The following is a 13,392-nucleotide window of genomic DNA, read 5'->3' on the forward strand; positions in this document are numbered from 1 at the left end:
CTCGGCTCTGGAGACTCTCCTCCCTCTTCTTCCGTCATCGGCCAAATGCGCATGCGCAACAAGAGCCGCGCGGGCATTCAGCCAGTCCATAGGAAAGCATTCACAAAGCTTTCCTATGGACGCTGGCGTCTTCTCACTGTGAAAATCACAGTGAGAAGCGCCTCTAGCGGCTGTCAATGAGACAGCCACTAGAGGCTGGATTAACCCTATAGCAAACATAGCAGTTTTTCTGAAACTGATATGTTTACAGCAAAAAGGGTTAAACCTAGATGGACCAGGCACCCAGACCACTTCATTAAACTGAAGTGGTATGGGTGCCTATAGTGGTCCTTTAATGAAGCAGTTTTGGTGTATAGAGCATGCAACTGCAGTTTCACAATTCTCGGCTATTTAGGAGTTCTACCACTTTGTTTATGCAGCCCTAGGCACACTTCACTGCATGTGACTTGTACAGTGATCCTAAACACTTCCTGTAAAGAATCATCTAATGTTTATACTTCCTTTTTTGCAAATTCTGTTTAATTTAGAATTTCATATCTCCAGCTCTGTTAACAGCTTGCTAGACCACTCAGGAGCCTCATGTATGCAATTAAAGTTACATTTACAGTGCAGTAGATACAAACTTTCAAAGTAGGTTACATCTTTTTAAAAGTGAAACTATTTTTTTTCCATGCAGGCAGTGTGAGTCACAACCAGGGGAGGTGTGGCTGGGGCTGCATAAACAGAAACAAAAATGATTGATTGAACTAAATGGCAGTGAAATAAGCAGTGGAACTTAGAGGTATGAACTATACACAAAAACCGCTTCATTAAGCCAACATTGTTTTAGTTAATATAGTGTCACTTTAAGATATTGCATTTCATATTTCCAATATATCATGTACAAAATATCAATTGCAGGGATGGGAAGAGGTTATCATATCCCCTTCATAACCAAAGTTTTGAAGAGATTCCATGGTATATGACCAAGGCTCTATAGCTATGTCTGATTAGACTGGTCCTTTTTTTTAGCCATGCCTCTTTACTTAACCCCTTAAGGACCAAACTTCTGGAATAAAATTGAATAATGACGTGTCACACACGTCATGTGTCCTTAAGGGGTTAAATAAAGAAAAAAAGGCCCAAATCAATCCTAAAGGACAGAACAGGGGGTAACCCTAATAGTATGAATGAGAAAAACAGGAGAGAAATCTGTCCTATAGCGCATATAAAGATATACGTAACGTCGAAGAAAAAACTGTTAAAAGAATATACTTTATTGAATAAATAAAAAGAACAAAACTTAAACCATATATAAAGGGAAGGGGGGAGTGAGGTGAGACACACCTAAGTGAAAAATATATATAGACCCCTTAATGGGTAAAACAATAAAGCGATGCTGCCTAAAGAATACCTCAGTGGCAACACAGTCCACCTAAAGGGGTATATAATCACACTAAATGCCGACATCACAAAGTACGACTCTGGCTGAGAGCAATAAACAGTAAATCGCTACCTCAAGAGAAAGAGAGATAAGTAATAATTGGCAACAATATAGGGCGATACTTAATGAACAAGTGTTCCAGTGGCAGCAAACGCTACAGTCAATCCGAATGCCACAAAGTATTACAAAGTCTCTTATAGGTAGATAGAACGGACAAGTAATAGTAGGCAACCGAGAATGGGTAAGTGTCTCGCCCAGGTGTCTAACTCAGGTGTCTACAACCGAGAATGGGTAAGTGTCTCGCCCAGGTGTCTAACTCAGGTGTCTACAACCGAGAATGGGTAAGTGTGTCGCCCAGGTGTCTAACCCAGGTGTCTACAACCGAGAATGGGTAAGTGTCTCACCCAGGTGTCTACAACCGAGAATGGGTAAGTGTCTCACCCAGGTGTCTACAACCGAGAATGGGTAAGTGTCTCGCCCAGGTGTCTAACCCGGGTTAGACACTTACCCATTCTCGGTTGTAGACACTTATCTACACCTATCTGATTCCTATCTCGGGTCAGATATTTACCCGATTTACTTTGGCTATCCCTGTTCCTCAGGCGTTACTCTGTCTATCTTCTTGTCGACTATCATTATTATTTACTTGATTTGCGCTATCATACAGCAACTTGAAGGTGTAATTGACCATAGTCCCTAGATAGCTTCCTGATGAGAACGGGATTTTTACTGCCGACCAGGGTACTTCATTTATTGTAAATGGGAATCTGAATAATGACTAGGCTATCCCTCGTACTACTATTATAATGTTTAAAGATATGCTGATTACTACTATACAGTTTGTATAGCTATACCTCTTTCCGGCCTCCTCTCATACTACTTTACTATACCTGGTACCCATGAAGGCACCATTCCTTTTCTATTGTTATCTGGTCTCGTGTGGTACATCTGCATACGCGGGCTTCTTTGATTAGGTGTTTACTATACTGGGATTCAGTGTATAGGTTCATTGTACCATTACCGTAGTTAGTATGGGGAGCAGGACAGGCTATTATCCATATTAGCATTTAGCTAACGTTCTTTGGGGAAACCTGGTTTCAGTTTGTCGCCTTTTTTGTTATATTACTGCATTCCCCTTTTACATTCCAGTATCTCCGCTGCCTACTATTACTTGTCCGTTCTATCTACCTATAAGAGACTTTGTAATACTTTGTGGCATTCGGATTGACTGTAGCGTTTGCTGCCACTGGAACACTTGTTCATTAAGTATCGCCCTATATTGTTGCCAATTATTACTTGTCTCTCTTTCTCTTGAGGTAGCGATTTACTGTTTATTGCTCTCAACCAGAGTCGTACTTTGTGATGTCGGCATTTAGTGTGATTATATACCCCTTTAGGTGGACTGTGTTGCCACTGATGTATTCTTTAGGCAGCATCGCTTTATTGTTTTACCCATTAAGGGGTCTATATATATTTTTCACTTAGGTGTGTCTCACCTCACTCCCCCCTTCCCTTTATATATGGTTTAAGTTTTCGTTCTTTTTATTTATTCAATAAAGTATATTCTTTTAACTGGTTTTTCTTCGACATTACGTATATCTTTATATGCGCTATAGGACAGATTTCTCTCCTGTTTTTCTCATGCCTCTTTACTTGCTTCCCATTTATGCTATTTAGTGAAATGACACAATTTTTCCACCAAACTGACCAGGATCACATATTGCTCCTCTTTCTCATCCTCCGTTAATTCTAATCCTAAATTATCCAAACCTTAACCATAAATCCTTTTGATTGTAAGCTTGTTTAAACAACACTAACCATTTTGTAGACTGGGCTTAACTAATCCTAACTAACCCTAAATACTAAATTTAACACTACATGTTCACAGAGAGTAGATTAGCCAAAGATAATCCAGTAATAGCACTAACTCTAACACTAACTATGCAAGTTTAGTATATTGTTTATGATTGCCCTAGGAGTCAATTCCAGAGATGACCGATAAGGCATGTGACAATGGTGCTTGACTCCAGGGTGACAGGTCAGTTTGAGGGACAATCAGTGACTGTTGCCACACTATCTTCTTTTTAAGGTAGTCCAGCAAGGACCAATTGACAATTCATTCCAGCATGTACTGTAGCCAGGCATCAACTGTCAATCACACCATAGGACTATTGTAACCAACATTGCTGCATGAAATGGAGGACGTCTGGCTGGCTGTGCATCCAAGGTATTTCTCTGCAATTGCCTGCCTTGGGTGCTGATGTTCCCCGCATGTTGGCCATGCCTCCTCCGTAACCGTGCAAGTTTTGCAGAACATATTTGGACAGAACACTGTACAAATATAGACTATTAATAAACACATTAAATTATTCTTACTGCAAGGTACTTTTTTTGTGATTCATAGAGACATCAACAACTTTTATGGGAACACTTGATCACTGAATTTATTATTCTCTCAAAAATAACTCGGTTTGTATCCATTATGTTTATTGCGTTATGAGAGGTGACTATTAAAAAAAATATAGGCATTAAAGAATGCTGTGTTGATTTTATAAATACAATTCAGGATAAATCTTTGTTATCTTTTGAAAACGGCAAAATTTCTAACAAACATTGCACGAAAGTTAATTATCACCCTTTCATTAAATTAAAACAAAATGGTTAATATCTGTTAAACGCAAGACAATAAGATAAAACCTTTATGTGTACACATCACAGAATTAAAAAAAAAAAGTATATATTACAATATTTCTTCAAATTTGGTCACTTTTTATATTAGCTATTAACATTTCTAAAACTCTGGCAGAATAGAATATTTTATTTCAAAGATGGAGTGCACGTATTTATCGATTAGCGTGTACACACATTCAGCGCACGCAATCCTTATTGCATTCGCTATTCTCATTTATGTACAATATGGCTCAACAGAAACAAACATAATTGGCCATTTTTTTTAAAATCGATCCTCAGTGGAGCTCATTTCTGTCCATTGTGCGCTGTTACAACACATTTTGTGAAATGTGAGGATTTCTTCATTTTATTTAAGCATGTCTACTAAAATATAACTAATACAACCCATCTTTAAAAACCACAAGTATCTAAACTAGGAGTTTCGATGCTAGTAGGTATATTTTTGTGCACTGTCAAAAACTTTTTTGACCGAGACAATCTGCACACCAATTCCTTCATGTAAAAGATCCACATAGTTGCACAAGTCAAGTCAAGACTGTTGTTAGCTTCTCCATATGTGCTCCGTAACAACCAGAAAAAACAAACCCTTTTTTTGTGAGTGCAAATTGGTAGAACATGTGCTGCTATATTGGTCCTAGAGTTTATAAACTCTATCATAAATAGCTCAACCATGTGATTTTTTTTAATGTGATCAGTCTCCGGTTTCATCACTCGATTTCTCTGGGATAACCTCTAGGCTCCTCCTCGGTTTGGCTGCCTCTGTATTTCCAGTGCTTGACTTGTTGAGTCCACAAGAAAGAGCAGCATAATGAATTTGCTTCAAGTTCTCCATGGTCTCGGTTTTGGCATACTTGAGAAGATCAGCTTGTCCCTGTAGATAGTCACAAAATAAAACTTGAGTTACATTGTAGGCATGACAACCACACTGAGGACAACATACAAGCCGTGGCATTTTGTAGCACTGTATACTGTTATAATACACAATCCAAATGCAACCAAAATCAAGCTCTACTCTTCTTCTCGCTCCTTTCCATTACAAAAATATTCTTTATATGGGCTTCAAAAGCCTCTAAGGAGATGAACAGGAACTGGAAAGTTAAAAAAACAAAAACATTAAAAAACACCCAGCTCCATTAATTGACTGCATGAATAAAAATATACCTGTTAATACATTTTCACATTTTCACCTGCTCAGTATCAAGCAACTCTTCTTGGAAGTGACCACAAAAAATAAAGTGCTGGTCAGTAAAAAAAATTAAAACTCACAAATACGAAGGTGCTTAAATCTTAGGAACAATTCATGTAGAAAATAAAATCAGTTTATCATTTAGCAGGCTTGTGCATATGCCGCCCAAATGGTATTTTATTTTACAAACGCAGTGATAGGGTGAATCAGAAAGAAAAAAAAGTAAAACATAACTTGTGGTCATATTAACTTGCAGAAAGTTCAGTGCTCCTCTGTATAATTCAGCATATTAAAAGATATTTGAAAAAATAAATAAAAAAATAACTTTGTACTTAAGTGAATTTGGGGGTTTAAAACCAACGATTGTCCCACCAACTACAAGTTTTAAAAGCATGATTAATAAAAAAAGGTTCGTATTCCTAACGCAATGGTGTCCCTTTAAAAGGATACTAAAGGCACCAAAACAACTTTAGCTTAATAAAGCAGTTTTGGTGTATAGATGATGCCATTTAGCAGTTGCACTTCCTGTAAAGTGAGATCTAATGTTTAAACTTCCTTTATTGCATGCTCGGCCTTCTTGCAAGAGCCTCCGGTATGGGATTAAAGCTCAAATTACAGAGCAGGTGATAAAAACATCTAACGCAAGTTAACATCTGATTGCAAATGAAACAATTTTTTTTTATGCAGGCTGTTTCAGCCAGTCAGGGGAGGAGTGGCAAGGGCTGCATAAACAGAAATAAAAGTGATTTAACTACTAAATGGAAGACAATTGAGCAGTGTGACTGCGCAGTGCATGATCTATACACTAAAATTGCATTATTAAAAGAATACTATAGTGTTAGGAATACAAACATGTATTCCTAGCACTATAGAGCTGCAGTAAATACTTAGGTGACCGGCCGCCCTCAAAGTGGAGTTAAAATGTGTTTAAAGTTACCTTTTCTCCATCGCCATGCATGTCTTTCCGCAGCTGGACCGCCTCCATGGTTAAAATCATCAATGTTGATGATCTCAGCTTATCCAATGCTTTTCCATAGAAAAGCATTGGGAGGCTATTGCGCATGTGTGGCAAAATGCATCGCCAATCAACATCTCCTCGTAGAGGTGCATTGAATCCATGCATCTCTATGAGGAGCGTTCAGCATCTCCATGCAAAGCAGATTTCATTATCCTCTACTCTGTTCTGGCAAGGGGGAAGCTGTCTCACACTGATAAAGGCAGCGGGGGGGCAGAGTTAAATACTGTCAGAACCTGCTGCCTGTTCACTGCATACTGAGGGTTAAGCAGGAAGTCCGTTCTTCTCCAAACACTGCCATGGTTCTGCTCTCCGCTCCTTCCCCATAAAGGTAAGAGGAACATTTGGTGACTGTTTCTTTGTATGACTGTGTGCCAACATACTTTTCCGCCCTGGTTGCCAAGTAACCCAAGTACGCCTCTGTTTTAATCTTCGTTTGTTTTCTATGCTCTCTTAGCACAACTCATCCCCTTAGTACTAAACATTAAAACATTTGTGAGTATTAATGCACTTGAAAAAGACTGCCTGCCAAAACGCATTGTGCTTTGATCCAGTAGTATTTCTTTTTTTGTATCTTTGTGATTTATATTGTTTGTTTATTTGTTTGTTTGTTTTGTTTATCAAAGCTGATCCTGCTTTCATCCATTTGGTGAAGTCCTGCCTTCTTTCAGACCCTTGGACTGGACTACCGGTAGAGGGGGATCAGTTAACCAAACTACATGCCATTTCAGCATGCTCTAGGAGGCTCTGGTAAACGTGAGTGGTTCTAAGCAAAGCCTTTTATAATATACATATTAATACACAATATTACACTGAGTTTTTTTTTTTAATTCATTTTTTTCTACAGATTCAAGATTTTTAGCCAGTTTTCTTTCTGAGAAAATTAAGTATAATTAATTTTGAGCGTGTTTGTTTTGCACTCTCCGCTTATCTTTTGGCGTTTTTATATTGTTCTATTTCGTGCCTTTATGGGTGATCGGTGGCACAGTGGATTGTTGCAATTTTATCAACTAGCGCCGACTGCAACTCATCTTTTGTTACCAAAACATATAATATAACTTGAAATGTCAATAACACAAACTTCCAAAAAAAAAAAAAAAAAAAAAGAAGTAGCAATACACAAGGGCCTAGATTTAATATTTTTGGATAACCTTTTCAAATGGTCACTATCTGTGAGAAAATCTTTTCTAATTATTTATGTACGGAGGTGTATGTGAATTCTCATAGATAAAGTATTTGAAAAGTTTTCCCAACATTGTGATCATTTGAAAAGCTTATAAAAAAAAAAAGGAAATCAAGCCCAATGTTTGCAAACTATATGAGAAACATTTGGGGTCTAAAAAAAAAAAAATCGAATTAATTAAATAATTAGAAAAAAAAGCAACTATCCTGAAAAGAGTCTGTCTATCCGTGTCTGTGAGCTTTGGCTTGTGAGCACTGGTTATTTGCCAGTGTAGTTGCCCATGTCTGGCATGAGACAGTTCACCTAAAAAAAATATTTTGTATTTTAATTATTTTGCAGTTTTTGTAACGAATGCATCTGAAAATCTAACAGATTATTTGGTCAACTTGAAACCCTATTCACTGCCTTATGTTGCTTTAGAAAAAGTTAAAGTGCTAGTTATTGCACGCCTTTTATAGTGGACACATGCTGCTATAGGCAATCAACCTGTATGACTTCACCTTTGAAACTGCAACTTAAATTGCAATTTAGTTACTTAAAATTCTGATCATTTAATGCAAATCAGCTTACACTCCCCATGATGTCTATCTCATCTCAGTTACGTTTGCTGAACAGATTCTTGAAATGAGGCCCTTAAAGTCAATGAGGCTTAAAATACAATTACTTTTTCAGGTGGTGTTTCTGTTATTTTGTCCACCCACTGTATTTTATACCGTCTTGGGTCTTGCTTGGGTAAATAGAAAATGACTCCCCAGGACTGTTCTAAAGCAATATTTTGCAGGTATGTCAAATAAAAGCAAAGTGCTTTGGTGGCACATCACTAAAAGGGACTAAAAAGAGTCCTTGTGCAAAATAAACATTACATGATTTCATATTACAAAACAAATTACACAGTCCATTTCTCGGCTTCCTTCAGGAAATTATTGCACTGACATATGTGTATAATTATCCAACAGTCTACTTATATAAGAAAGATTTGTAGTATTTGATGTAAGTGCTGATGATTAAGTTGGAAGTAGAGATGTCGCGAACATAAAATTTTCCGTTTGCGAACTTCCGCAAATGTTCGCGAACGGGCGAACCGCCATAGACTTCAACAAGCAGGCGAATTTTAAAACCCACAGGGACTCTTTCTGGCCACAATAGTGATGGAAAAGTTGTTTCAAGGGGATTAACACCTGGATTGTGGCATGCCGGAGGGGGATCCATGGCAAAACTCCCATGGAAAATTACATAGTTGATGCAGAGTCTGGTTTTAATCCATAAAGGGCATAAATCACCTAACATTCCTAAATTGTTTGGAATAACGTGCTTTAAAAGATCAGGTATGATGTTGTATCGATCAGGTAGTGTAAAGGTTACGCCCGCTTCACAGTGACAGACCAAACTCCCCGTTTAACGCACCGCAAACAACCGCAAAGAGTCAATTTGCACAACCGCAAACTCCCCATTTGCACAAGGATGGATACCAAGCTAGCCATGTCGGGTTCCTTGTCCGCACTGATGTCATTGAAGGTCTCTTCCTCCACCCAGCCACGTACAACACCAAGGGTACCCAAAAGGTGACAACAAGCCCCCTGGGACGCCTGCTGTGTTTGGTCTTCCACCTCCTCAAAGCCACCTTCCTCCTCTGACTCCTCTTCTTCAGACTCCTCTCTCTGCGTTATTATAAGGTGTGTTAAGTAGTACTATTCCTATCAGTTTAGTCCCTGTTACGTCCCCTATCAGGGGACGTGTATATGGCATCGATTTTAGGAACCGCGAGATGGAAAAAGATGCTTGGTCGGTCCTCCTACTTCAAATTTGGGGCACTGCGCGTGTAATCTAATGTGCCACCAGATAGGAGTGGTGTGTTAAGTAGTACTATTCTTATCAGTTTAATCCCCGTTACGTCACCCTCATCAGGCCTTTTTTAGTCGAATGTATCGCCCACTGTCAGTCCCTTCGGGATCCATCCCTCATTCATCTTAATAAAGATGAGGTAATCTAGACTTTTTTGACCTAGGCGACTTCTCTTCTCAGTGACAATACCTCCTGCTGCACTGAAGGTCCTTTCTGACAGGACACTTGAAGCGGGGCAGGCCAGAAGTTCTATCGCAAATTGGGATAGCTCAGGCCACAGGTCAAGCCTGCACACCCAGTAGTCAAGGGGTTCATCGCTCCTCAGAGTGTCGATATCTGCAGTTAAGGCGAGGTAGTCTGCTACCTGTCGGTCGAGTCGTTCTCTGAGGGTGGACCCCGAAGGGCTGTGGCGATGCGTAGGACTTAAAAAGCTCAGAATGTCCTCCATCAACAACACATCTGTAAAGCGTCCTGTCCTTGCCGGCGTGGTCGTGGGAGGAGGAGGATTACTTTCACCTCTTCCCCTGTTAGATTCCCGTTGTGCTGTGACATCACCCTTATACGCTGTGTAAAGCATACTTTTTAATTGATTTTGGAACTGCTGCATCCTTTCTGACTTGCGGTAATTCGTTAACATTTCAGGCACTTTCTGCTTATACCGGGCGTCTAGTAGCGTGGACCACCAGTACAGGTCGTTCTCCTTCAGCCTTTTTATACGAGGGACCCTCAACAGGCACGACAGCATGAAAGACCCCATTTGCACAAGGTTGGATGCTGAGCTACTCATGTCCCGTTCCTCCTCCTCAGTGATGTCAATGAAGGTATGTTCTTCCCCCCCAGCCACGTACAACACCACGGGTACCAGATAGGTGACAACGAGCACCCTGGGATGCCTGTTGTGGTTGGTCTTCCTCCTCCTCCTCAAAGCCACATTCCTCCTCTGACTCCTCTTCCTCACAATCCTCTTCCAGCATTGCCGCAGGTCCAGCAAGCGATGCTGATAAGGCTGTTTCTGGTGGTGATGGTGACCACAACTCTTCCTCTTCACGCTCATCTACAGCCTGATCCAGCACTCTTCGCAGGGCACGCTCCAGGAAGAAAACAAATGGTATGATGTCGCTGATGGTGCCTTCGGTGCGACTGACTAGGTTTGTCACCTCCTCAAAAGGATGCATGAGCCTACAGGCATTGCGCATGAGCGTCCATAACGTGGCAAAAAAAATCCCAGCTCCGCAGAGGCTGTCCTAGCACCCCGGTCATACAAATAGTCGTTAACGGCTTTTTCTTGTTGGAGCAGGCGGTCGAACATTAGGAGTGTTGAATTCCAATGTGTCTGGCTGTCACAAATCAAGCGCCTCACTGGCATGTTGTTTTGCCGCTGGATATCTGAAAAGTGCGCCATGGCCGTGTAGGAACGCCTGAAATGGCCACACACCTTCCTGGCCTGCTTCTGGACGTCCTGTAAGCCTGGGTACTTATGCACAAAGGTTGTACGATCAGATTACACACATGTGCCATGCACGGCACATGTGTCAACTTGCCCAAATTCAATGCCGCCAACAAATTTCTTCCGTTGTCACAAACCACTTTGCCGATCTCCAGTTGGTGCGGAGTCAGCCACTGATCCACCTGTGCGTTCAGGGCGGACAGGAGTGCTGGTCCGTTGTGACTCTCTGCTTTCAGGCAAGTCAACCCCAAGACGGCGTGACACTGCCGTATCCGGGATGTGGAATAGTACCTGGGGAGCGCCGTTGATGTGGAGCAAGACGCAGCAGCAGAAGAGGACTCAGCCGATGAGGTTATGGAAGAGGATGGAGTAGGAGGAGTAGAGGAGGTGGCAGCAGGCCTGTCTGCAAGTCGTGGCGGTGTCACCAACTCCTCTGCAGAGCCACGCATTCCCAGCCGTCAGCAGGTTTACACAATGCGCAGTGTAGGTGATATACCTGCCCTGACCATGCTTTGCAGACCAGGTATCAGTGGTCAGATGGACCCTTGCCCCAACACCGTGTGCCAGACATGCCATTACTTCCTTTTGCACAATTGAGTACAGGTTGGGGATTGCCTTTTGTGCAAAGAAATTTCGGCCGGGTACCTTCCACTGTGGTGTCCCAATAGCTACAAATTTTTGGAACGCCTCAGACTCCACCAACTTGTATGGTAAAAGCTGGCGGGCTAAGAGTTCAGACAAGCCAGCTGTCAGATGCCGGGCAAGGGGGTGACTTTGTGACATTGGCTTCTTACGCTCAAACATGTCCTTGACAGACACCTGACTGTGGGCAGATGAGCAGGAACTGCTCAAGGCGAGAGACGGAGTAGCGGATGGTTGAGAGGGGGCAAGGAGGACAGCAGTGGTTGACGTGGCTGAAGATGCTGGACCAGGAGGAAGATGGCGGCTTTGAGTTTGTGTGCTGCTTGTACTCATGTGTTGATCCCATAGGTGTTTGTGATGTGCGATCATGTGCCTTTGCAAAGCAGTTGTACCTAGGTGGGTGTTGGACTTCCCACGACTCAGTTTCTTTTGGCACAGGTTGCAAATGGCATCGCTGTTGTCAGAGGCAGACACACAAAAAAAATGCCACACTGCTGAGCTCTGCAATGACGGCATTCTGGTGGTGGCAACAGCATGCGTTGATTGGCGTGCTGTCTGGCTGACCCCGGGTGCCGATGCATGCTGTCTGACTGTGCCACTAGCTCCTTGCGACGACCTCCCCCTGCTTCCAACTCGTCTCCTCCTCCTCTATGTCTCCCCATTTGAACTTTCCCCCTGTTCTTCTTCTCTTCTAGCGGGCACCCAAGTGACATCCACGGACGCATCGTCATCATCAACCGCTTCACTTGTATCTGACAACTCAGCAAAGGAAGCAGCAGCGGGTACAACATCATCATCATCACACCGTACGTCCATGTGTGTAATGCTGCCTGACTGAGACATATCCCTGTTATCTACATCCTCTGTCAATAATGGTTGCACATCACTCATTTCTTCCAACTGATGTGTAAATAACTCCTCTGACAGATCAAGTGAAGCGGCTGTGGTGCTAGTGGTGGTGGTGGCGGCAGGCGGGCGAGTGGTAACTTGAGAGGTGCCCGAAGCTAAGCTGGAGGAGGATGGTGCGTCAAGGTTCCGAGCGGAAGCTGTAGAAGATTGGGTGTCCTGTGTTAGCCAGTCAACTATGTCCTCAGAACTTTTTGAGTTCAGGGTACGTGGCCTCTGAACACTGGGCATTATTCTAGGGCCAAAGGGAATCACAGCACCATGACCACGACGGCCCCTGCGGGGTGGCCTGCCTCTGCCTGTCATTTTTTTTTTTTATTAGTGGTACTATGCGTGCAAGCTACTGTGACAACAGATATGAGTGGCACTGTGCACTGGCAGAAGTTGGCAGAGTAGACGCTGTAGGCCTGACACACATGCTTGCAGACAACTAACTGCTATTCAATCTATTACAGTGAAAAAATGTTTTTTGCTTTTAAATGTACACTACTGTTACACCAGATATGAGTTGCACTGGTGTGACACTGTGCCCTGGCAGGCCCTGAAATGCACACGTGTGAAGGAAACTGACTGCTATTATATTACAGTCCAAAAAGTTTTTTTTTTAAAATGCAAGCTATTGTGACACCAGATATGAATGGTGGCACTGGGCAAGTGGGCACAGTATACGCTGTGAGCCTGACACACACGCTGGCAGGCAGGCAACTGCAATTAGATTACACAGGTTAAAAAAAGCAGACTGATGTTCTAGCCCTAAAAAGGGCTTTTTGGGGTGCTGTCCTTACAGCAGAGATCAGATGAGTCCTTCAGGTCTGTAGTGGACACTGAATACACTAGCCTAGCTATCGATTTCCCTATTAAATCAGCAGCAGCTACACTGTCCCTTCCTGCAGCTTCCGAATGAATCTAAAATGGATGCTGTCCAGGAGGTGGGAGGGTCTGGGAGGGAGGGTCTGCTGCTGATTGGCTGGAATGTGTCTGCTGACTGTGAGGTACAGGGTCAAAGTTTACTCAATGATGACGAATAGGGCGCGGACCGAACATCGCATATGTTCGC

General features: G+C 42.2%; 1 protein-coding gene across 2 annotated transcripts in view; it reads right to left on the reverse strand.

The window, feature by feature from the left end:
* Nucleotides 1-4,191: 4,191 nt before the first annotated feature.
* The window catches only part of PLCL2 (phospholipase C like 2), a 204,781-nt gene continuing 195,580 nt past the window's right edge, over nucleotides 4,192-13,392 (reverse strand). For both annotated transcript variants that reach the window (XM_063452311.1, XM_063452312.1), the window contains exon 7: nucleotides 4,192-4,985. In XM_063452311.1, coding sequence (XP_063308381.1) covers nucleotides 4,806-4,985 — 180 coding nt within the window. In that variant the 3' untranslated portion in view covers nucleotides 4,192-4,805. The remainder of the gene's footprint in view (nucleotides 4,986-13,392) is intronic.

This window comes from Pelobates fuscus, chromosome 4, assembly GCF_036172605.1.
Source record: "Pelobates fuscus isolate aPelFus1 chromosome 4, aPelFus1.pri, whole genome shotgun sequence".
Lineage (NCBI taxonomy): Eukaryota > Metazoa > Chordata > Amphibia > Anura > Pelobatidae > Pelobates > Pelobates fuscus.